We start from the raw sequence: 22,839 nt of genomic DNA, 5'->3' as shown, positions 1-22,839 counted from the left end.
TGACCACAGGTAGAAATAATGGCAAACACACTTTCAGTTCACAACAAAAAGCCACAATTTTTACAATCAGTTTTTGCTCTGCCCCCTCACAGTGTGCTCGCCCCCCACTGAGCCAGAGAACGGGGGCTACCGCTGTCATCCATCTCCCTGCCACCGCCTCACCCAGAAGACCGTCATCGAGTATTTCTGTGACGAGGGCTACGCTCTGAAGGGCGACTACAAGTTCCTCACCTGCCAGAACGGCGAGTGGGACGGCCCCATGCAGATTAGCTGCCGACTCACACAAGGTCTGTCACCTCAGCTAACTTTCGCCTCCGTGTATTCTGTCACAGTCTCACGCAGGAAATGGAGATCAAAATCTGAACCGCATTTTCACTTCCTCTCCGTCTTCTTGTGCCCCTCAGACAAAGAGCCAAATTCTCCTCTGGGAATACCCGCTCTGTCTATTGTGGCGTCCACGGCTAGTTCTGTGGCACTCATCCTGCTTTTAGTGGTGCTGTTTGTTCTCGTACAGCCCAAACTCAAGTCCTTCCATCACAGCAGGTAAGATCCACACACGCACACGCGTCAAATTAATTGTTGTTCCTTGGGTATAATAACTGTTCAGTGCAGACACAATTGGACTCTCATGCCAACAGCTATTAGTGCTGCTGTCCGTGAAAGCTAAAGAGATTCTACTTTCTTAGATCCCAGATCTTATTTTTGTTTTTGTGGCTTAACAGTTTCTTTATAACATCTCACAAATGATTTACTTGCAGTTGCAGTTTTGTACATGAAATTCAAGCTGTGAAGTGAGCGCTCTACAGAAATAGCATTTTTAAAGAGTAAGAGAGTTTTCCATGACTTGCTCTGTTCCTCTGACATCTTGTGTTTCTTGCCTTAATGGCATCCATTGATGACATAAATAAAATAGGTCAATAAATATTCTTTGAGACCTCATGTCCCCTCAGCTTTGCGTCAGTCTCTGTGTCGCTCTGTGTACATTTTGTTTTCTTCTTGGCTTCGCTGAAGAGGAGGAACATGTTGAAGAGGGTTTTTTAATCAGCCTTTCACTTCTTACTCAAGCTGCGGTTGAAACCTTTAAAAGCTTTAGTTGTGTTTGCTTTGGAAAAACACTGCCCTTTTATGTTCGGTGCTGTAAAACCACCTCCCAGTATGTCACAACGTAACAAAGCAGAAGCAGAACAAAGTGCTATTAATTCTTCCTGCGGACATACCTGTTTTACAGCTTCGGCTGAAACTAATTACATAAACAAGTTATCCACGTAAGATGCACAAGACCTGGCAACTAGTTTTCCTAGTTTGCATTTCTTAAATGCTTCAGAAATGAAAGTGAAAGTCTGAAAAGGAGTTCATTTTATCGCAGGCACCAGCGCCTCTGCTGTGGCTCTGTGATAAAAAGGCCAGAATGATTTGATCTAATGCTCATTGGCACTCTTGTTGATTGTGTAGTGGCCTGAGGGCTTAGTGCTGCCTGCTATAAAGGGATTGTACAGTCAATGCTAATCACCTCTTCTCAGAGGTTCTGCTGCAGCACGCAACACACATGACTGCATCATGCCCATCAACCTGCACCTGGTGTCCTCGTCCACCTCGTGCACGCTTGTCTTTCTGTTCGTCTCACTCTGTCTCCGTCTCTCTTCCCGTCAGGAGGGAGCAGGGGGTCTCAGGCCAGCCCAGCTCCATCATGGTGGAGGGCGTCCAGGTGACGCTGCCCTCCTACGAAGAGGCCGTATACGGAAGCAGCGGACCCTGCGGCGCTTCCGGTCCTCCTCCTTCTCCACCACCTCCTCTGGCTCCTCCAGAGTCTCGCGTCCCGATCGTGCTCTCTGAGGGCCTTCCTCAGGGAGCCACGGGAGGCCAAGGCCCCGGCAGAACCCGCCACCACAGAGACTTAGACTTCTGTCTCCCATCCACGTCCTCCTCATCATCCTTCTCCTCCCGCCGTCATGCAGAGACGGTGCTGGTTCATCAGGCCCCCTCTTCCTCCTCCTCTTCTTCTTCATCATGGGCTAGAGAGCACCCTGGGGGTGCATGCGCAGGCCCCCTACCGCTCCGCAGAGACTCTGAGAGTAGCGACCAGCACAGTCTGCTTTCTGTTACCTCTGCGGACGACTTTTCTGACGGTAAGAAGAGATGTCCATGTTATTCCACACATTTACTTTATAACAAGGACGTCACCAACATGTGGGTTTCCAAACGCCTGTCAAGAGTAGTTTCATCTGTAAACATAATCAGTACTTTTTAATAGAAATGTCACCACATTTCCAATATTACTGTATTTATTGTATAAACTCTCATACAGCTCAAGACATTAAGTACAGACCCAAAGCAGGTTTAATGAAAAGTTTGCCCTGTCTGTAGTAGGTTAAGTTCATGAAAAATGAAATTTGAGAATAGGCCAAAGCAATGACTTCCCATGACTTAAACACAGGAAATCCAGTATCACTGAAGTGTATTTTGTGATGTAATGGCTGACTAATGTATGGAGGGTAGACTGCAGACTCTGGAGCCACTGCTCTGTTCTGATATATTTGTTCTGCTCCTCTGCAGATATTCCCCTGTTGAAGGAAGCATGAAGCCTGCCAGCCTGCTATCAGCATCAGCAGCAGAGCCCCTATTTCCCTATCTCTCACTGCTGACCAGGACTGACTGTGGCTGTCAACCTACTTCACCCGACTCCCCTCAGCAGCCAGCAGAGAAAAGACTAGAACTACGCCCATTCCCCACGCAACCTCTTCTGCCATTGCTACCCATGCAGAGCAAAGCCAACAACCAATACTCACTGCATCATAAGCAATGATGGAGCACCACTGGACCCAGCCACTGGATCAAGCTGAAGACAAGCCGGACAAACAGAGTGGTGCCAGCTCAACATAAATCCTGTAGATCCAATGTATATGAGTAAAACATGCATACTGAGTCAAGGTTGTGTACTATAGGCTATGTATTACTATACACTTGCCTCCTCCCAGGTGTAGTTCTCTATATTAACATGGCTCACAGAGGCTTCATCGGAGAAGGCTATAGCAATCGAGACACGTCGACTCTGTCTGGGATTACTTCAGATAAAAAAGAAAAAAGAAGAAAAAAAAACTTGTGATGTTTGCTCCTGACGCTGTGGCGCTCAGAATCAGAATCGTCTTCCCGCTGTACTTGAAAAGTTGTGAGTGGCGGCCGGGTTCTTGCAGCCCGCTTTGTGAATGTTGCATGTTGTTTTTAGTTATTGCTGTCACAGCACGGTGGCCCACTCTGAATGAAGCATGAAGCCTCCTCTGTCTGTCTCTCTTTCTCTCTCTCTCTCTCTCTCTCTCTCTCTCTCTCTCTCTCTCTCTGGCTGTCTGTGTTTCCGGGTGGCGTCTAGCATGTGGATTAGTGGGACTGAGAACCACCTCACAAAAGCTAAAAGCAGGGTGCAGCGTTTAACGAGGCACCATATCACAACTACGAAAAGACCCTTCTTGCTCCTTTCTTTTCTGCTGCCAGCTGCACTGGGTATCTGGAAGGTGCGTCTTCTGTTGCATGAGTGGGCTCGATTGGCGTTTCGGTGCCAGGACTGTGCTGCACATCTTACCTGTATGAGGAGAGGGAGACGTAATGTCACATTCTGTCCGAAAAGCTGACGAGAGGGTGGTCTTTCAACGCGGTGATTGGGCACATGACTGAACTTTAAGGTTGTTTAATTTTCTTCCCACTGTATTTATTGTTTGGTTTGTGGCTCGGGTTGCTTTGATTTGCTGAATCTGAGTGCATGTATGTGTGCGTGTGTGCATGTTTGCGTGTCAGCGAGGGAGGAGATGACATGTCCTCATATGGTAGAACTCAACACAGCCATTGTGTGATTTGCCTCTCTTCAGATCAGAGACTGGCTGCACAGTGTCCCTGACCAGCGTCACTTCAGGCAACGAGTCCACCGCACAATGTGTGTATTATCCATCTCTCTCAAGCTAGAATATTTATCATTTTCTGCTGAATGGCTGGAAAACACAAGTCTCCTTAGAGGAACCGGCTCCCGCCCACCCTCACACTGTACTGAAGTCTCTCCACTTTTGTGCATTATTGACACAACTGCAACGGGTTGCAGTGAAATGCTAAAGTTTTGTTATATAGCACCCCACCCCCGCCACACACTCACGCTCCCTCCTAATGCCAAGTGCAAATTTAAGAGAGAATCATGTTATTCTGTTGGAAATCATCCTGTGTTTTCATTGCCACTTGAAAAGCTTTGGTGGTTGAGCTGGTCACCCTGGAAACAGCATGACTCTGAAGGATCCTGAGAATTACTTTTCAAGCTTAACTGCTCAGAAAAAAAACCCCCAGAGCAACCGTCTGGATTTCTGTTCTCAGTTTTATTTGGCATTTGTGGCTGTGTGTCAGTGTCAACGGCTACATTATTAATGCAAACAGGATGTTGCCTTAGACTTGTATATTTTCTTTCTTTTTTTTTTTTGGACGTGTAATCTTAAGCCTCCGCGTCGGTTGCTTTACAGTACTGCAACGTGTTCTGTTTTCCCAATGGCCTTACTCTGTTCTTTTCTATTCTATGCATAAAACTGTCTTTGTGTATTTATCAACGAGTTTACTTCTGTTGCGGACACGACTAAACGAATGTCCATCCTTCTCTGTCCTCCCCTAGCTTTTCCAGCTACTGTGATGATGATGATGAACCTATAAGCACCTATATTTCACTATTCCTTTGCTTCTCTTTTGCTACAAGGCATTAAAATATTACGGGATTGAAAAGAAAAAAGTGAAATTAACTTTGCGTTCAGAAGCACTGTTGTACGGTGTGGCTTCCCTGAAAATAACTGGTTAAAAAAAGTACACATCTTGAATCTTAGTTTCAATGCTTTCAGCTTTGGTTTTTCCTCTGTACATGGCAGTGGGTGTGAAGATAGTAATTTAATATTTGTATAAAGTTTAATTTAATTTTACAGTGTGTATATAACTTTCTAATTAAAGCTTTCTTTTGAATGTGGAAGACGATGTGTCATTAATTATTTGTGTTACTGTGTCATTCCTGACTGACGTCACATAAACGTTTTCAGACTGAAAGTTAGGTCTGCATCAAATGTGAAGACTGCTTATTATCTGTGTTAATGTGTATCTGGTTGTATTAGTCAGAACAATATGAGTCCATTTTCCTTTGGATTCGATTGTGGAAGATCATAACCTCGTGTACACATGGAAAATCCTGCTAATGTTCAAAATCAGCTTGAATGGCTGCACGAGCCCACTTCCTGTCGCTGTGTAGCCAGTAATCTATTTAGCATTTTTGAGAGCTATTTCTAGAGTACCTAAAGTATATAGCAGTACATTTGTCACATTACGGTTCCTCCTAATACTCTTTAAAGGTCACTTTAAAACCTCTTGTATAGGCTGGTGTGCCATCTGCTCCGTCGATTTGCGTTCAAGTCAATCATTTGCTGATCTAAGTTTTATGTGCTCCAGGTCAGAGGTTGTTGTAGTTTATTGTTCTTGTTTACAGCTCATTCATAGCTGCTTCCTGAATTATGCTGCTGTGTGTGATTAGACTGCAGAATAACCTGCATGAGGAGCTGAGCTCTATTTGAAGCCGTCGTATCTTTTAAATTACTTCTCTAAACCAATTTTCTGTGCTTGAAATTCTGAAATATTGCGTCCTCCTGTCTCAGCCCGTGGTTCATTATCATGTTCTTTGTCATGCTGTTATACTATTTTTGCTGCGGAGTCCTGTACAGTTTGTGATCTTATTCTTCTTCTTTGTACAGTATTATTGTGTCTGTGTGACACCTAGTGGCCAGAATTAGTAACTGTACCAATAATCACTCATAATACACTCATGTCGGAAACCCTACATGTATACTTAGTTTTTAGGTTTTAAAAACACTTTTGTCTAAATTGGAAACGCATTCTCTTTTATTTTGCCCAATTATGAACACAAAATATAACCCCACAAACATTTGATATGGAATAATCAAAACATAAATTGAGAATAAGTTTAATCTTTGGTGACAAATGGGCCCAAAAACACATTTTCCTGATATCACAGTTGATTAATGAGAAAGGTCACTTGCTTACACATGCTGATACACATTCGGTCTCCTAATTCCTGTACAAGAGTACAACACAGTATTTGATGCAGTACCTGCATGTTTTGTAAGATTGTTGCAAGGCATGAATGTGTCAGTCAGTGTTTAAGACAGATGCATCAGCATAAAGGATTACAACTGTAATAACTGATACATTTTCTCAGCAACTTCTCATAGAAAATTTACCCAAAAAAATGACTTTAGAACATTTTTGTTATTCCTTGTGTTTGTATTGTATTTATTTAATGATCATTGCATGTGTTTTGCATTGTCACCAGTACAATAATTTTGAAGCTTTATTAACTTTATTGGAATACTGTATTGATGCACTGAACACATAACAGAAGGAAATAAAAAAGAATAAACAAGAGTCACTGCAGGTTTTCAGAAAGGTCGACGTTCATTGCACTGTAGGAGTTCACTAAGTCCACCAGGGGGCAGTAATGCAGTAAGGACATAAACTGCCGTTAGATTTCGAGGAAGAAGAAGAGGAGGAGGCGGAAGAGGCGGCTCCATCCGCGCCGTTACTCGTTTTCATACCTCCTCCCCAAACAGCAGAGGCTCCATTTTGTTTGATTTAGGAGTTTGCGGTCACTGTTGACGGCCCGCAACGAAATACCGCAAGGACCAGTTAAAAGTACGTGTACAGCTATTAACGTGCATCACAATGCCGACATGTAGTTGTCGTTTTGTTAAAGTAAACGTAATCTGTCGTGTCGTTAGCTTAGTTTAGCTCGCAGCCGCTTGGTAACATTGGGTAGCTAGTTAGCTAGGCGCCTCGGTTGACTAGTTAGCTTGCTACAAAAAAGGGCATTTGTGTTCATTACTCACAGACCGTGTTAGCTAAATACTGTAGAATAACCTTGAAGCATTAAATCTTGTTTTTGTTTAACGTCACGTTCACAGCATCGTGAACATGAGCGGGTGTCGTATTTTCATCGGTCGTCTGAGCCCATCAGCTAGAGAGAAGGATGTGGAGAGGTTCTTCAAAGGATACGGCCGCATCCGAGATATTGACCTCAAGAAAGGCTTTGGCTTTGTGGTGAGTCACGGACATGGAAACCGGTTATCCGGTTCTAATCTCAAATATAAGACACCTCACTTTCTCATTTGTCGTAGCGTAAGTCCACAGGAGATGTTCAGTCATTTGTGAAATACGGTCTCTTTGTTCTGTATCCGGTTCGTTGACAATGACACACAGCAAAACAACCAGTGAAGTAACCGTGAACCTTTTTTTCCTGTGTCTTTACATCTTAACGAAGGGGACGTGAACATAGCAGACGTGGCTCCACTGTCAGTGGGACAGTGCATTTAAAATGACAACAGGCAAATGTATTTAAAAAATAAATAACAAAATATATCAACGGTACGCAGTAAAATCAGATATCTTAAAAAAAAATATCTTGCAGAGTACTAGCTGTATTTCTTATTGATTATAATTTAGATAAACTCCATAATTTCAGTCCTGAAAGTTCAACAACAGGTGACAGGTGCTTGTTGCGGGTTCTGCGTGCTGAATTCAATAATGTATAAAATATTAAAGAAGGAAAAGTGTTTGCAGACTTTGTTTTGTCAGTAGAGCTATTGATACTCTTGTGGACCTTTGTGATGGATGCTACTTGCAGCTGTACAACATTAAAGCTGTGAGTGGTCGGAGGACACTCCATGTCCAGCATGGCATTGGGCCATTTTCTGCTTGATATGTGCATTTTTAGATCCAAGTGAAGAAGACAAAAAAACAGTTGAATGAAACGTAAAAGTGGTAGAAAAAGCACAAACATGCAGGAGCATAGTCATAAATGCTGTTTATTTGGTTTATTGTAGGAGTTTGACGACCCCAGAGATGCTGAGGATGCAGTTTATGAGCTTGACGGCAAAGAGTTGTGCAATGAAAGGTAGGACTTTCTATTGTGGTAAATCAAAACCTTGAATCAACCGAGTGTATGTTGGCTGTTTCCGTGGTGTTTAAAAACCTTTTGGGTAACTTCAGGGTGACTATCGAGCACGCCCGTGTGCGTCTCCGAGGTGGCCGCGGCAGAGGAGCCGGCGGCGGTGGGGGACGTTTCTCTGATCGCTATGGCCGAGGCTCCCAGAGCAGTCGGAGGTGAGATTTTCATGTCACACACAGTTCATCTGCTTTATGATGGCAGAGAAGCTTTAGCTCATGTCATTCAAATGAGGAAGGAGCGAGGAATAGCTCTGCAGGTATGTCGTATAACCGGACCAGCTGTTCGATGAAAGGCCAGCAGTTAAATTATTGCAGTCCATGTTTGTAATAGCTACTGTGGGCGTTAGTGCTTCTTTCTTTCCTCTCTTAATTAGGACGTCATAAATTATCTGCACACTGGAAATGTTCAGCGGCTTACTTAAAATGCAACACGAGCCCTGTGCTCGCTGGATTTTAAAGATCCTTGACATGAATTATTAGCCTTGCTATTGACAAGTAGCTAATGAGAGGCTCTGTGCCAAAGGCTGTATTGTTCAGTGGATTGAGTCTTTTTTATGTTTTCCTTTTGGTTTTCAGTCGAAACCCTCCTCCGATGCGCACTGAGAACCGCCTGATTGTGGAGAACTTGTCCTCCCGCGTCAGCTGGCAGGTGAGCATTGTCACGTTTTTTTATGCAAGCCTAAGCTAACAGCTGCAGTTACACACATGTTATCACCTCCAACAGTCTGCCTCCAACAATATACATATACCATTGTAGAATTGCCATGCTGCTAAAAACATAGACACAAATAAAACCAGCTGCTAATATATGAACAGTCAAATTGTTTTGTTGTGATGAGGCCCAAATTGTTTTTTAAGAAGCACCGCTCTGATTAATCTGCATCTCATGCAGCTAAGTAATGAGTCGTAGAGCAGTAACAGCAACAAGACACTTAATTTGTTCCTTTTTTTCAAATTTTAACCAATTCTTCACCCCTTTATTTGCCAGCCTGACTGTTGTGTCATGTGGAAGAGCTCGCTTATGGTGGAGTTAACCCCTTCTGGGTCCTTCTGTCTGGGTTGAGCCTGTGGTGTCAGCCAGTCTGTCCTACTCCTAGTTGACGCCTGCTGGTCATGTGAGCGCTCGCTCCACACTAGAGGCGCTGGCGGCCCCTTCGCTCGCAACACCCCCTGTCGAAGGCAGGGGGCGCCTGGTGTGAGGCTGAGAGCGAGAGAGAGGAAACAGAGAGTTGGCAGAGAGAAAGGAGAGGAAAGAGCGAGACTCGATGGTGATGGTGGTGGCGTATTGATCGATGGTTCGTTAATTTGAGGGGCTTCGATCGATCGATATCCCCCCTCCCTTCCCCCCTGTGGTGTTCCCGCACATCGCGAGCGAGAGAGAGTGTGAATTCCTCCCAGGTGCCCATGGATATAATCTGCTGTTATCCCGAGGTTATGGTGGGCTCGGAGAGCCTGCGGCCCACCCCAAAGGGTTTCGCTCTCAGGTAGTAGTTTCCTCTCTTCCACCCTGTTCACTCTCTTTACTGAGGCGGGGTGCCGAGACAGGGGCGGTCCCGGCCCGGAGCCCTGTGCCCTCCTTGCCAGGGAAAATGGGGCTCTTAGTGCCAAACGCTGCCCAAGCGGCGCCACTGCAGTTCAGTTCATGCAGATGGTGTTTATGCCTCTTTAGTTTTAATGAGCAGTGGGTCCAAAAACCTCGATGCTGGTGCAAACGCTCAGCCGTAAAGCATTCAAAATTTATTGATCAGTAAACACATTATACTGTTTTCTTAGGTCTTGTATTTGTTTTGACACACACTGGCTGATTAAACAGCGACTGAGGTTCTTGGACTCCTCCTCCTTATCTGCAGTAGCCTGTGTAGTCCTCACAGATCTAACCATTCTCTCTTTTTGCGTAAATCAGTCCTATTTTATGTCTCAGGCTGTGTGTCCTCAGCCTCTCCATAAGTTGACTGATGTTTACATGTGTAGGACCTGAAAGATTTCATGAGACAAGCTGGAGAGGTGACATTTGCAGATGCGCATCGCCCCAAGGTCAACGAAGGGTAAGAGCACAATCTCTGCTTTCAAGCTTACGTTTGAGGAAAAGTACGATCCAATTTCTGACAAATACAGCATATTTAAGCGGTAACTAATATTGGCTCGTGTCGTTTTTGCAGGGTTGTTGAGTTTGCCTCTTACAGTGATCTGAAAAATGCCCTGGAGAAACTGTCTGGAAAGGAAATGAATGGCAGGAAAATCAAGCTCATTGAAGCAGCCAAGAAGAGGTGAGCTGTCTGCTTTCAGTTACATCAATAAACACTAGAGAAGTCAGCTGGTTCCCTTTCACCCACGATTGGCTCTGCAGCGATACGATAATTGACATCACAGCAGCACATGGCACATTCAAACACATTGTACTTCCTAAAAAACAGCTGAGCCTCATGCTGACAGCGCTCTTCCCCTCTTTCTGTTTCAGGTCAAGAAGTCGTTCCCGGTCTGAGAGCTCCTCTCGCTCACGGTCCCGTTCTCGTGGTCGCTCTCCATCCCGCTCCCCCAGACGCTCCCGCAGCCCAGCAAAGGCCCACAACCGCTCTCGCTCACGCTCCCGCTCCGGCTCCCCCGCCGGCGGCACCTCCTCCCCGACCCCCAAATCAAAAGAGCCCACGAAACGGTCCTCCAAGGCGAGCAAGTCCGCCACTCCGCCCTCCCCTCTGCCGGCTCAGAGAGCCTCCGTCTCTCGTTCCCGCTCTCGCTCTCGGTCACGGTCCCGCTCTCGCTCTCGGTCTCCGTCCACTGACAGCCAGCGCTAAAGGCTGCGTTAGAGTTTAACCAGTCATCAGTAGGAACAGCTCGTTTCAGCAGTAGAATCAGCTTGGATGAGTTGGCACACTGGAGCTCCCATGATCCCCTCTGAACGCCGAGGCGAGACCTCTCCTCGAGTATAGTTTGGTTTTTCCTGTCTGGGTTGTCGTCATCGCCGTTCCCAATTTTTTCCACATTTAAAGCACGATATGTTTGCCAGACACGAATGACGACACTGAGTCAGATATTTTACTGTCGTAACGGGCATTTTTAAACTGAGTCACTGATTGTTGTTTGTGTTCACCTCATTACCCATCCAGCTTTGACCCATATGTATGTTTACACAGAGTGACTCCTCACCTCCAAATCATGCAACTAGACTGCGTGTCCAGTATTGCTCCAGCACGGCGGTATGAAACTAGCACCTGCCAAATGTGGGTAAATTGTTGGCAATGCAGGTAAAATCATCAGGCTTTAAGCAGATAACACACAACAGAAAGACGTGTAGTAAGGTTAGCGTGTGATTAGCTACGTGTTGGTAAGTCGTTCACAGCTGTCGTGTAAAAACAGTGGGAAAGAGGATTTGCTTTGCTCTCTTTATTATCACATGCTTAAGTCCGTTATTACATTACTCCGCCGTCAGTCATGTGATCCACCTCCTCAACACAGGTAGGGTTGTTGCACAAAGCGTTTGCTTGAGGAAGAGGGAGAGACCATGACCCATGACTAGACTACATATACAACACGGACCTTCAGATACGCACATCAGCCTGCGTTACTTACAGGTTCCAAGCTGGAGGTCGGTATTGATCCGGTATCGACCCTCAAAGCAGCCTGAGTCAAATGATAAGCACACACACGGCCTCAAAATTTCCGCCACGTTGATCCCCTGGGTCTTCACCTCCTCGCACGGTGGCAGTAGGTGAAGACTCGGGCTGATTCTTGCAGCCAAAAACAGGAAACTGGTGAGTTTGCTCAGAGTCTTACCTCCATTATTTTTAATATGCTAAGAGTTTTAGCACAGCGGTGGCAGTGTTGCAAACTCCATGTTGTGGCAGAGCATGGCAGCACCCACCCCTCGCTCTTCACCGATGAAGAGGAACGTGGGCTTAGAGGGTCTGTTTCTGTCTCATGGACCATTTGCTCTTTGCCAAACCTTCATATCTTAGTATAAGCTATAGTTGCCAGATCTATTTTATGATGAAGAGCTTTAACCGAATCGCACATCCTGTTGTACAAACTGGCTCACTGATGTCTGTTTCTTGGACTCTGTCACTATGATGAGGAATATAATGATGGACTAATGCATGTGATGGTAAAAAGAAAAAAAAAAAAGAAGCAAATCCTCTTTCCCATCACAAATACACGCGTACACAGCCTGTATCCAGTACGAAAACACGAGTTTTACCTTAAACTTTCTGGTTTTTAAGGAGGTGCCGCTCCACAGGAAAACAGTCAGAATGATTTAAATGTTATTCCTTCACGTGAGAGAAGATTTCAAACCCTGTAAAGCATCTTTGTCACGCAAAACCACCAAAATGCCCCGATCACGTCTCACTGTTGTTGGTTAGACTTTGCAAAACTTCAAAGAGGGAATCTGTATTTTTCAGCAGCGCTTTGGGTGCTTTTGATGAAACGTGTGACCGCTTTCTTCCCTTGTTTTGCGATACTTTAGCTCGTCGGTGGGAGTTTTCAACACTTTTTCCATTTGTGTCCTCACAGCTCACGTTTTCCAAGCCCTTTGACCTCCTCTGTTTTCTGGCCCGCTGTAGCCACCACAGCTGGTCTATGCGATATCTTTGAGGTAGAACGCTCGCATGTGCTTCTGTTTGATCAAACTTTAGACTCTTCTTATTACTGAAAGTGTTTTCCTTCGTTCTTCAGTACAAACCCACCGTCATAACTGGCATTGGCAGCTTCAGCATCAACGACACTGTACACTTGTGCACATTGTTCCAGCGGTTAAACAGCTGTACAGTAAATTACGTGTCAGTTCATGGACCTTTTCTTTCAGTTGACTGTTACCTGATTTTGCTAAAAGGGTAAAGTCAATGCTTAAATTTCAACACTTCACATGGTGTTGCCTGCAGAATGCAGTTTATTCTAGTATTGTCATTTTCTTTGTGGATGTGTAGGGTTTTTGTGTACAGCATTTGCAGACTTTTTTTTTTTGTTTTAGCGTGTGAAGTTATTCCAAGAGTACTTGTTGGTACTGTGAAAAGAGTTTGGAAAATTCAGCGTTTTTGTACATAAGGATTTTATTTTCAGTGGAAAAATATGATGGATGTTTGTATGGTGTAGGAAGAAAACGGACTTAATAAAACCATTTTAAATAAGTCGGGAATTTTGTGTTCACCAGTTTTTTTTTAATGAAACATTTGCAAAAAACCCCTCATGTTGGGGTTGTGCTGCATGATTTTTCCATCTCTGGTCGTCTCAGACAGGCTTTTTAGCGATCTGGTCTATTGGCATTGGAGGTGAATCCATCACAGCGTCTCTTCAGGGGCCGCGTCCATCTTCAGGGTTTCCTGGCTGGTACGCCTCTGCAGGTCACACAAACGAGTGATTTACAAAATAATCTTTTATGAAACAGCTTTCAGTCAGTGTAACAGAATAAGGATCACAATTGAAATAACAAATGTTAGTAACAGGTGAGATTACTCGACTGAATTAAAGTTTGATTGAAGCAGAGATTCTGAGACTTCCTGTTTGTTCCCTGCACAATAAAAGCATTTGTTTTTGCCACCTTTTCTGGTGCCTTGGGGGATGGCAGTGTTAGAAGGTTTGTTCCAAAATGAAGTATCTCAGCGATTATTGGTTGAATTTGCAGCGACATCAAGGGCACCAGAGGAGGAATCCTCTGTCTCTTCATCTACCGCCGTCCTTGTGAGAAATTCATGGTCCCCAGATGATTAATTCTAAAAACTTTGATCGCAACTTTTCAGAAATATATCTGGAAAACTTTCCCACGCGTTTCTTTGGAAATCACCTGTTAGCAAATACTGCTGCCTGAGTAGAAACACCACCACAGTTTCTAAGAACACAAGGAGAAAAATGCTTGTTTTGTCAGATTGGTTGTCCAAAACCCAAATACATTTAATTTCCAATGATTTCAAACAGACCAAATCAGCAAATCCTCACATTTGAAAAGCTGCAGCCAGAACATAGTTGGCCTTACGACGCAGTGGCGTTGTTAGGGTCTCTTGAGGCCCCCACGCCACAAAATTTTGTTTTTTGCACACATAAATACACATTTTCCAGGATATTTGAGATGAATATGGAAAAAATACATTAGTGGTTCTTAAAGTGAGGTCCCTGAAAGCACAGGCCTATCAATAAGTGTCCGGGGCCCTTCTAGTGGCTGGGGGCTCCAAGCAATTGCCTGCCTGCCCGTAAGTCCCGCCCCTGTTACTGCGTGATTAATAACCCAATTGTTAAAATAATGTCCACAGGTCATTTTCTGTTAATCAGCTGATCTTCTCTGCAGCACTCATGAGCTGAACTGTAACCTCCTGTATGGCATGTAGTCCAGAACCCGTGTCCGGTCTTTAAAAACCTGCTTCCATTCTCACCTTTCGCTTTGAGCGCAAACCTTCTGTAACACCTGAACGCCACAATGAGCACCAGCGCCTCAATCAACTGCATGATGACGTAGACGATGGGGAACAGGAACAGAGGGCCGGTCATCTCTGGAGGGAAGGCTATCTTCACGATGGTGATGCACAGCTGGACGTTCTGACATCCTGCTTCTATTGCAACAGTCCTCCGCTGCCTGAGTCAGGGATGCACGAAGGACAGCTCATGACTGTTTGTCCCCTACCTGCCCATCACAGCTCCAGTTTAACCCAACGGCTCTCTGCCGGACTTACGATTCGTTGTATTTGAAGACAGCAGAGATGATGTATCCGAAAGTGTAGCCTATGTGGGGCATGAGGGCAGCGATGGCCATCAGGGATGGAGACAGCACCCGCAGGATGGTGCCTCCACTTCCAGCGCAGTACAGGATGGCCATCACCAAAATACCAACCCCCACTATAGTGAGGCCTACCTGAGAACAGCAGCAGCAAACAGGTGAGACTGTACATTCATGAGCCTTTTATTTCATTATTTCATTTCTCTCTTATTATTAGTGAGTCTGGCAATATTCCATATTTCTTTATCTTAAGTGCCATGTTTGATCGCACGCACGCTGCCCCGCTGCTGCTGCTGCTGAATCCTCACAACTACAACCCGGATTCCTAAATCAGTGTGCTCCTGCCTGCAGCTGGAGTACGCTGACACCTGAATACACCTGAAGCAGTTTTTAAATCCAGGTTAAAAGCATTTCTCTGCTCATGATTCAGCTGTGAGTCCTGCTTTCTGTTCTCAGTCCTAATGTTGCTTCTCATGGTTCGCTGCTGCAAAGGAGATGAACACAGTGGAGGCTGCTTTTATGTCTTTTGCACTTTCTTTTAATTATATTTTATATATGGATCTTATTATATTTATCTAAAACACGCTTAATTTCTCCTGTGAGCAAATGTGCTACAGAAATAACTTAATAATAACTACTATTGCTATAATCCTTTTGACATACACTCAGTTTAAACAGCACAAAGACAATATATTTAATGCTTGAGCTCATCAGCTTCATGGATTTTTGCAACACTCAAACTCACTCACACTTTGCGCACTCACATTTTTGATGGTCTTGGCCCACTGCGGCATGCAGCGGTTGATGAAGATGCCGGCCGAGCAGGGAATGAGGAGCAGGAACAGCGATGCAATGATGTTGAGGTAGGGCACGTGTTCCTGCAGGTTAGGGAAGGCCTGACAGTAGAGGAAGAGCAGCAGAGGCATCATGCCCAGCGCCAGCAGCGTGGAGCAGCAAGTCATCGTGATGCTGAGGGGAAGCAAAACCATTTCCAGCCAGTAAACAAGTGCTGCTGCGCCAGAAATGACTCCTAAACAGAATACTGTGACTTCAGTCAGCAGCTGCAGGATGTGCTCCTGTCCCAACGTGTTTGAAACGTGTTGCTGCATCAAATTCAGGATAATAAGCAGGTATTTACAAAAATCAATGAAATTCATGAGGTAAAACGTTAAATATAGAGAGTCTGTGCTGTTATATATTATCTTTTATTTATTTATGCTTCCAAATGATCAGATTGTTATTCGCAGTGGCTGTTTCCAACATCAAGAATGAACTTTGCACCTCAGGTTTTAAGTCTTTAAAGTGCTCAAAAGACCAAAGGAAACCTGAGCATCTACACGTCCATACAGACTTGTGATCATGAGATATAATGAAAAGCTCCAGAACGGCTCTTTTCAGCGTCTTTTAAGATTGCTGGACAGATCTTCATGTCTCCTCATCTTTCTTTTTCCTGGTGAGCTGCTAACCTTTGCTCTTGTACCCCCATCAGGCCCAAATCTTCCCTTTGCACACACATGAAGATTGTCCCATGTGTGGGGTGTAATGGACACTGTAGCCTGCAGGGGGCGCAGGTGGGACTTGTGGACTGCTGGTGAGAAATCATTGTGAATGTGCTGAGAAATAATCTATAATATTATTTGGATTCTGGAGCCAAGCGTCCAGAGACAGCACGGGTTTGCAGTCGCCTTTTTCCAGAGCTTTCAGCTCGGTTTTGAACATTTCACACAAAAAAATGAGCAGTCCCATTGATCAAACCAGGTGACAGGGTGAGCGCGTAACCCATGAATTTATTCTTCTTTTAATCTGTTGACTGTGCTCAAACAAACCTGCAGCATGAACAGTATTGTGCTATAAGCTAAACGGCTCTAAGGACTTTTACTGAAGCACTACCTAAAGTAAATACTCATTATGCAGATTGACTTATTTCAGAATAATGTGTATTGTATTACTGGATTATAATGTGCTCGTTACTTTAATGCTGATGGCAGTGAAAGTGGTGAAAGTGCATTTAAAAAAGTACTACTTTTGTAAATGCAGTAAATAGCTGCTTTCCACCACTGTTTCAGCAGGTTGTGTGTGTGTGTGTGTGTGTGTGTGTGTGTGTGTGTGTGTGTGTGTGTGTGTGTGTGTGTGTGTGCACCTGAGGTTAATGTCTCCCTGCAGAGGCAGGGTCAGGATGTTGGACAGACTTCCTCCAGGACAGCAGCCGCAGATCAGAACCACCACAGCCTTGATTTCAGACAGCTGGAACGCCTGCAGCAGGAAACGATGATGCGTTCACACAGAGTGCTGCCAGTTAACTGATAACAGAGTCTGACGGTGATACCAGCACTGATCTGATGTTGGCTATGAAAATGGAATATATGGAAATGAAGAAAATGACAGGGAGGGTCTGGTGTGGAGTACAAAAACACCATGTACAACATTATGGACACGCCATGAAAGAATTTAGCAAGATTTTGATCTGCGAAGAGCTTCTCACGCTGTCTGTGAACGTTACTGTTTGCTCTTCGCCGATGGTTACGTTTTCAAACGTCTTATATCCGAAGATATCCAATGAATGACGACATATAGCACAGACTGTGGCCAATCCTCATATTTTAGAGGCTGGAACCAGAAAATCTTTGACTTTTTTTCCTAATAAATGACTTATATAGCTGCCGTTTCCCAACCTTTTTCGTTCCCTCATTGTGTAAACTTCAAATAAATGAATGAGATATAGGCTGGCTACATATTTTCTTTTTTAAAATGTAATTATCTTACATACAGGAACAGTAATACCAACCTTAGCTAAGCAAAAGGCCGTAAAGGGCATGACCCCGTACTGGGCCAGACATGCTACCGCCATCCCCTTCGGGTTAATTATGTGATTCTGCAAAGAGGGAAGAAGAGCTGATGGTACAGGAATCTAAATTTGCTGCTATCGTTTTCACAAATGTAGATAATAATGTACTTTAAAGAGGTGAATATCACCATGATCTTGGACACCTCCATGCTGCATCCCAGCGCAACCATGGCGATGATCAAGATGACAATCAGAAGTATGTGGGTGGTCTTCTCCACCATTGGTGAGATCACAGCCGGGTAAGCAGAGGTGCTGTTTGCAGCCGTCTCGTTGAACAAGACGCTTTCATTGTGCCACGAATCTGGATCGGAGAACAGATCCGCTGTGGTGTTCATGGTGCCTTCCATGCCGGAGCAGCTCGTACTGAGTTGTAATGCTGAAACACAAAAAGGCACAAACGTGGACAGAAATACGATGATTGCGTGCTTGAAACACTGATGCAACTCTGCTAGTTTGGACGGAGTCACATGCAGCGCTGGGATGCAACAAAAGGTTCAGGTCAGGGTGAGATGATGAAGAGATGAAGGAGAACCCGAGGTGTAAAGACAGTGATTGCAAGCGTCCGTGGGATTTGGCCTTCAAGGTGGACGTTACCAAGAACCTCTCAGAGCTGAACCTCAAGCTCCAGCAGCTTCTCAGCTCTCTGCTTTCAAACGTGAAATCATTTGGAATTAAAGCTGTGGCAGCTGGAAAGAAGGACTGCATTTTCCTTCTCTATAAGAACGAAAGCCCGTTGTGACATCTGAATATGCTGGTGAGTGTGAAAACTCCTTCAGGCATTTGGTTCAGAACGTGAAAATTAAACAAAAAGAATGGAAAATATTTGCTGTACCTTTTAATGTGGAACCAGCAACACGGAATCATTGAGCTGTAAAGCAACGAGCTGCTGCTGAGAGCAGGGCCACCCGCTCGGCGGTGTTTAAGCACCCAGTTTTCATTGAATCATCCAAACACTCAGACTCCAGAGGTTGCTCTGTTTGTTCTGCTGCTCAGCTCCCTTCCTGATACCAGCGTGTCCACCTGCTCCCTAGTCTACCTGTTGTTCATCAGTTGTGAGTACAAAGCCCTGGATTCTCCACCCGCTCTCCTTCATTAAAGATATTGCTCTTCTTTCCCTCCCAGTCTCAGTATCTGAGTGCAACCTTTTGGGTCCTAAACACTGATAAAACATGACATAAAGTGATATATGTTCAATAATAACGGCATATCCCTCTAAAGATGCTGTAAATATGAAATAACCCTTCATAAGAAAAAGGTTCCCCGGCCCTGATCTAAATCCTACACACCGGACCTTTAAGATGCAAACAGTGTGTGTCCTGCAGTAGGTGTCTAAATGAAGTTATTTTAGGCCTCTTTTATATTTCTGATATCAGTGATTTAAACCTAACCCACCAAGCTCTTCAGAAACGTTTGACTGACTGTATTTGTGTGCATTCCTGCAGCAGCTCACTTAAATCTGGCTCATCCGTTAAAGACCGAGGAAAAGAGCACACAGCGTTTTGCTTTTTTCAGACCTCACTCTGCTTCGTGCTCCGATGCCAAGTGAACCTGCATCTCCAGAGCTGACAGGCGCATCCTCCTCACTGGCGTGCTCACATGCTGTGTGCAAACAAACAATCCCTCAACAGGATTTCTCACATCTGTTCTGTTCACCTGAAAGGAGACACGCGCATTCCTGACTGCTCTGAAGGTGAGAATTGCACACCTATTCTTGGAGATCTGTTTTTGTGGTATAGGAGAAACCCCACGAGTGGATTCCACAGAAGAAACAACAACAAAACACTTAAACCTGCCTGAAGTGTAAAAATGTGTCTGCAGCTGTATTTCATGTGTTCTGTTACCTGCTGTGTCAGAGCTTCCTCTACTCCTCTCTCCTCTTCTCTCTCAAGCACAATCTCCTCCTTTTGTACTGTCACTCTGTTTTTGTCAGTCACAGGTGACACATGAAGACGGTCGGTTGTGCAGAGGTGCCACCTAGTGCACGGTTGACTTCAGCACGAGAGCAGGAGAAATCCTCAGAACTGATTCAGCTGAAGGGACAAAGCGGAGCAGAACACGTTCTTTGTGTTGCTGCTGACTCCTTGCTCCTCTCACCTTAAATGCTGAACAAGTACTTCAGTTTGGAATCCTTTTATTTGTTTTCTTCTTGTTTCACTGTTTGTTTCTGAGGGTCTGTAATATCTGTTAAATATTAGAGCATTAGCATAAGACCAATGTCAAACAAAGCAACAGCAGAATCTTAAGAGGAAAAGCTTAAATGCTAGTTTTTTTGGCTGCTATTTACACACATATCCTCTGCTTTTATGAAAGAAATACTGCACTCAAAGCAGCCATTCGCTGCCAAAAATGGTGTCCGATGTTGGAGGAGGACAGCATTAAAAACACAAATGGATGATTTGCTCGTTGTAAATCTGCCGTGTTGCTTTACTGCTTAGTGGACTTGTGATGTTATCACGACGCTTGTTGGTGACAGCGTTCTGGCTAGCGAGCAGACGAGCTTTTGCCAGGAACAAACTCGGCACATGATCACAAATTGCGTACAGTTCACAGATTGTTACCCTCCCGCCAAGATTCCTGAGAGCTTTCACTTGCAATTCTGCTGTTGCTGAGGAAGCTGCAAAACCCCTCTGTGGAAGAAACTCCTGGTGCATGTATGTAGCTCTGGAGAAGCTCTTACTTAATGCATTATACATAGTTATGGGACATAGTTAAGACAGAGGTAAATCCATTAACCAGAAATACTTTATCATGTATGAAAAGACTGTGGAGTAGCTCAGCTAATCTAAAAGGAGGAAAATAATCTCAAACATGGGGTTATAAATTGATATGAGGCTGATCTTTAGTATATTTATTGTCACAATAACCAATAAACTATCAGCTTAAACAGGCCAAATCCTGCAGAAAACTCTACTGCGAAAAGACATGGATGCATAGTGGAAATGCAAATGGAAACTTGATCAAGCCTCCCAAAAAAAGAAACTAAACCTGGTAAGAAAACAGATCTTCTCAAACAAGAAACAAGCACATATCAACTTGATATAAGATATTTCATCTCAGGTAGACTTTGCTTTTTGTAGTGCAGTACACCAAGGTCGTGTATGTCCTGCAAAGAGACAGAAAGCTGAGGACTGACATGGCTGAAAGGTTTTGGAATGGAAGTTTGGAAAAGAGCGCGCCTCCATGTAACGAGATGGACGGGCTGTAGGAGGCAGGAGGGGCGTTGTGAGGGAGGAGGACCAGTGAGCGACATCATCTGAACAAAGTCACCGCCACTTACAGCTAATCTCATAATGGGCTGTATGGTGGAAATCCCAAACTGACTATTTCTGACTAATCACAATTAGTCAGGAAGTTAAACGTGGAATTAAGTCAGTAAACGTTGGGTTTGTCCTCCTCTACTGCAACAATGGAGTAAAGATTAGTTGGAGTAAACTAGTCCGACGGTGTTGCACCAACATGCCATCAGTAGCGCTTTCTTGAAGTGTGTATCACCAGGAAAAAGCTTGACACGTCAAAGCACCACAGAATTACTGCATTTTATGATCCAATCGCTTTAATTCTGGGCTTATCCGAATCTCACGCAGCACACAGAATGACATCAGATTCATGCATTTATCACAACGTCGCAGATCAAACCCTAACTCACTCATCCACGGCCTTTTCCTCAGAGATCATTCAAACATCAAGAGGAACAACTGTAGGACACACACGAGTAAATATTTAAGATCATTTGAGATCAAGCACTTAATTCAAGACCTCAAGCGTCAGATATTCATTACTCGTACGTTACATCAGCGTAAATTCTTCTGCTGGTGGAAGACGTTGTGTGTTTTCAAATGTTAATGCTGCACATTTACTGCGTTTGAAAGGACATTATGTTCATTCCGGCTGCTTTATGTGGAGAGAAACCACTCAACCCTTAATCTGATGGTATCTGACAGTGCACCCCTCCCCTCCCTTTCATAAGTCATGCACTGACAACAATGGCAAGAACAAAAAAAAAACTCTTATGGTGACTGCATACTGGGAGCCTTCCAGTGTAGCCTGCAAAATGCTGGAAGGGGACAAAGGGAGGATGTTTTAATGGTTTAACAGGCTGGTCCTGTAAGGGCATAGGGGGAGGGGAGGGAGGCTCTGCCTGCACTGATGAGCCTCTCTGGCTATAATTGCAGCCTAGTGCTTCACATACCTGGATTTTTACTACTTTTCCCTCCTCCAGCCGCAGCCATTGCTAATCAATTTCTGAGCTCCCTGCAGCCTGAATATTATGGCTGAAACGGTGCTAAAACACTTCATAACTCAGCCCAGGCCTGGGGGAATTGCATCGAGGGTGTGGCGAAAAGGCAGAAGAGAAAACTCTGCCTCATTATCATATTTTTTCTGTAATGTTACACATCCCTAGAGGTAATTTAAATGCGATTGTGGAGCTGGATGCTTTCTTGCTGTCATGCATGAAGGCGACGGCTTCACTGCAGCAGATGCATTATTAAAGCCTGGCCCTATTCTGTTGTCACCCTTTACATAGGCTATACTGTTACGCGCCATATTCCTGGGTGACCCTGTTTGGCTCTGGCGCTGCGGGACATGCAGTGTAATTCTTTAAAATGGTAGATGGGCGTAAAATCGGCAAAATATTGAGGTAAGGCAGAGAGGGGGATGATGCCGCCTGGGTAGAAGGTGGAGTAAAAGACAGCAGGATCAAGGTCAATGCAGGTCTAAAGTCCTGTGTCTGCAGGGAAGGCGATGGAGGGCAGGGTGTCGCCTGCAGCTGCTGTGGCCTCTTGACCTGCTGAGTGAATGGATGAGGCTTCTCCCAGCTTGTTTTTTACACATCCACTGACCCACTGTGGCAGCACAATATAATCCACAGTGTAAGCTCCTTATCTACAGCACAATTTTGTGAAAAAGGAAGCACCAGAGCAGATTATTCGCAATTTGTCCTGAGACCAGCCCCCACACGACATAACACATATTTTTCCCACCATTACATGTGTATAGATAATCTGAAAGGTGTGTGTTGTGGAGAATGGAGAGTGAATTCTGCACCATAATGACTGGATGTAAGACAACCAGCAATAAATCTGTGATAATTTTCTGAATTAATTGTTCTGTCAATGAAACATCATGTAAAGTAAAACATTTACATAAAAATATCCCAAATTGTTTGTTTTGTTCAGCCAACAGTCAAAAACCCAAAGATATTCAGTTTACTATCATAAAAGATGAAGAAAACCACAAAATGTTCACATTGTAGTAGCTGGAAGTAATGAGTTTTTGC

At 44.4% G+C, this 22,839-nt stretch overlaps 3 protein-coding genes across 4 annotated transcripts in view; 2 read left to right on the top strand and 1 right to left on the bottom strand.

The window, feature by feature from the left end:
- susd6 (sushi domain containing 6) overlaps nucleotides 1-4,981 on the top strand; it is a 30,567-nt gene extending 25,586 nt beyond the window's left edge. The window contains exons 4-7 of the mRNA XM_070987138.1: nucleotides 93-287; nucleotides 405-543; nucleotides 1,651-2,126; nucleotides 2,554-4,981. Of these exons, the coding sequence (XP_070843239.1) occupies nucleotides 93-287; nucleotides 405-543; nucleotides 1,651-2,126; nucleotides 2,554-2,579 (836 nt within the window). The 3' untranslated portion in view covers nucleotides 2,580-4,981. The remainder of the gene's footprint in view (nucleotides 1-92; nucleotides 288-404; nucleotides 544-1,650; nucleotides 2,127-2,553) is intronic.
- Nucleotides 4,982-6,541: 1,560 nt separating this feature from the next.
- Nucleotides 6,542-13,145, top strand: srsf5b (serine and arginine rich splicing factor 5b). 2 transcript variants are annotated; one of them, XR_011603336.1, is made up of 8 exons: nucleotides 6,542-6,708; nucleotides 6,978-7,113; nucleotides 7,896-7,966; nucleotides 8,062-8,175; nucleotides 8,596-8,668; nucleotides 9,008-10,064; nucleotides 10,179-10,286; nucleotides 10,478-13,145. XR_011603336.1 is itself a non-coding variant. In XM_070987141.1 (8 exons), the coding sequence occupies exons 2-8, from the start codon at nucleotides 6,988-6,990 to the stop codon at nucleotides 10,809-10,811; spliced, it is 900 nt and encodes a 299-aa protein (XP_070843242.1). In that variant the 5' UTR covers nucleotides 6,570-6,708; nucleotides 6,978-6,987; the 3' UTR covers nucleotides 10,812-13,145. The 2 variants fall into 2 exon arrangements, 1 of the variants encoding a protein (XP_070843242.1); XM_070987141.1 differs by having other exon boundaries at nucleotides 6,570-6,708; nucleotides 9,991-10,064.
- A 157-nt stretch (nucleotides 13,146-13,302) lies between these two features.
- slc10a1 (solute carrier family 10 member 1) lies at nucleotides 13,303-17,896 on the bottom strand. Its single transcript, XM_070988089.1, has 7 exons — nucleotides 17,690-17,896; nucleotides 17,502-17,588; nucleotides 16,857-16,969; nucleotides 15,481-15,685; nucleotides 14,673-14,851; nucleotides 14,376-14,575; nucleotides 13,303-13,346 (listed from the first exon to the last, which is right to left on the bottom strand). The coding sequence occupies exons 1-7, from the start codon at nucleotides 17,894-17,896 to the stop codon at nucleotides 13,303-13,305; spliced, it is 1,035 nt and encodes a 344-aa protein (XP_070844190.1).
- Nucleotides 17,897-22,839: the final 4,943 nt, after the last annotated feature.

This window comes from Chaetodon trifascialis, chromosome 19 (genome assembly GCF_039877785.1).
Source record: "Chaetodon trifascialis isolate fChaTrf1 chromosome 19, fChaTrf1.hap1, whole genome shotgun sequence".
Classification (NCBI taxonomy): Eukaryota; Metazoa; Chordata; class Actinopteri; order Chaetodontiformes; family Chaetodontidae; genus Chaetodon; species Chaetodon trifascialis.
The sequence above is the reverse complement of the archived record's forward strand: the minus strand, read 5'-3'. Positions and strand labels throughout refer to the sequence as shown.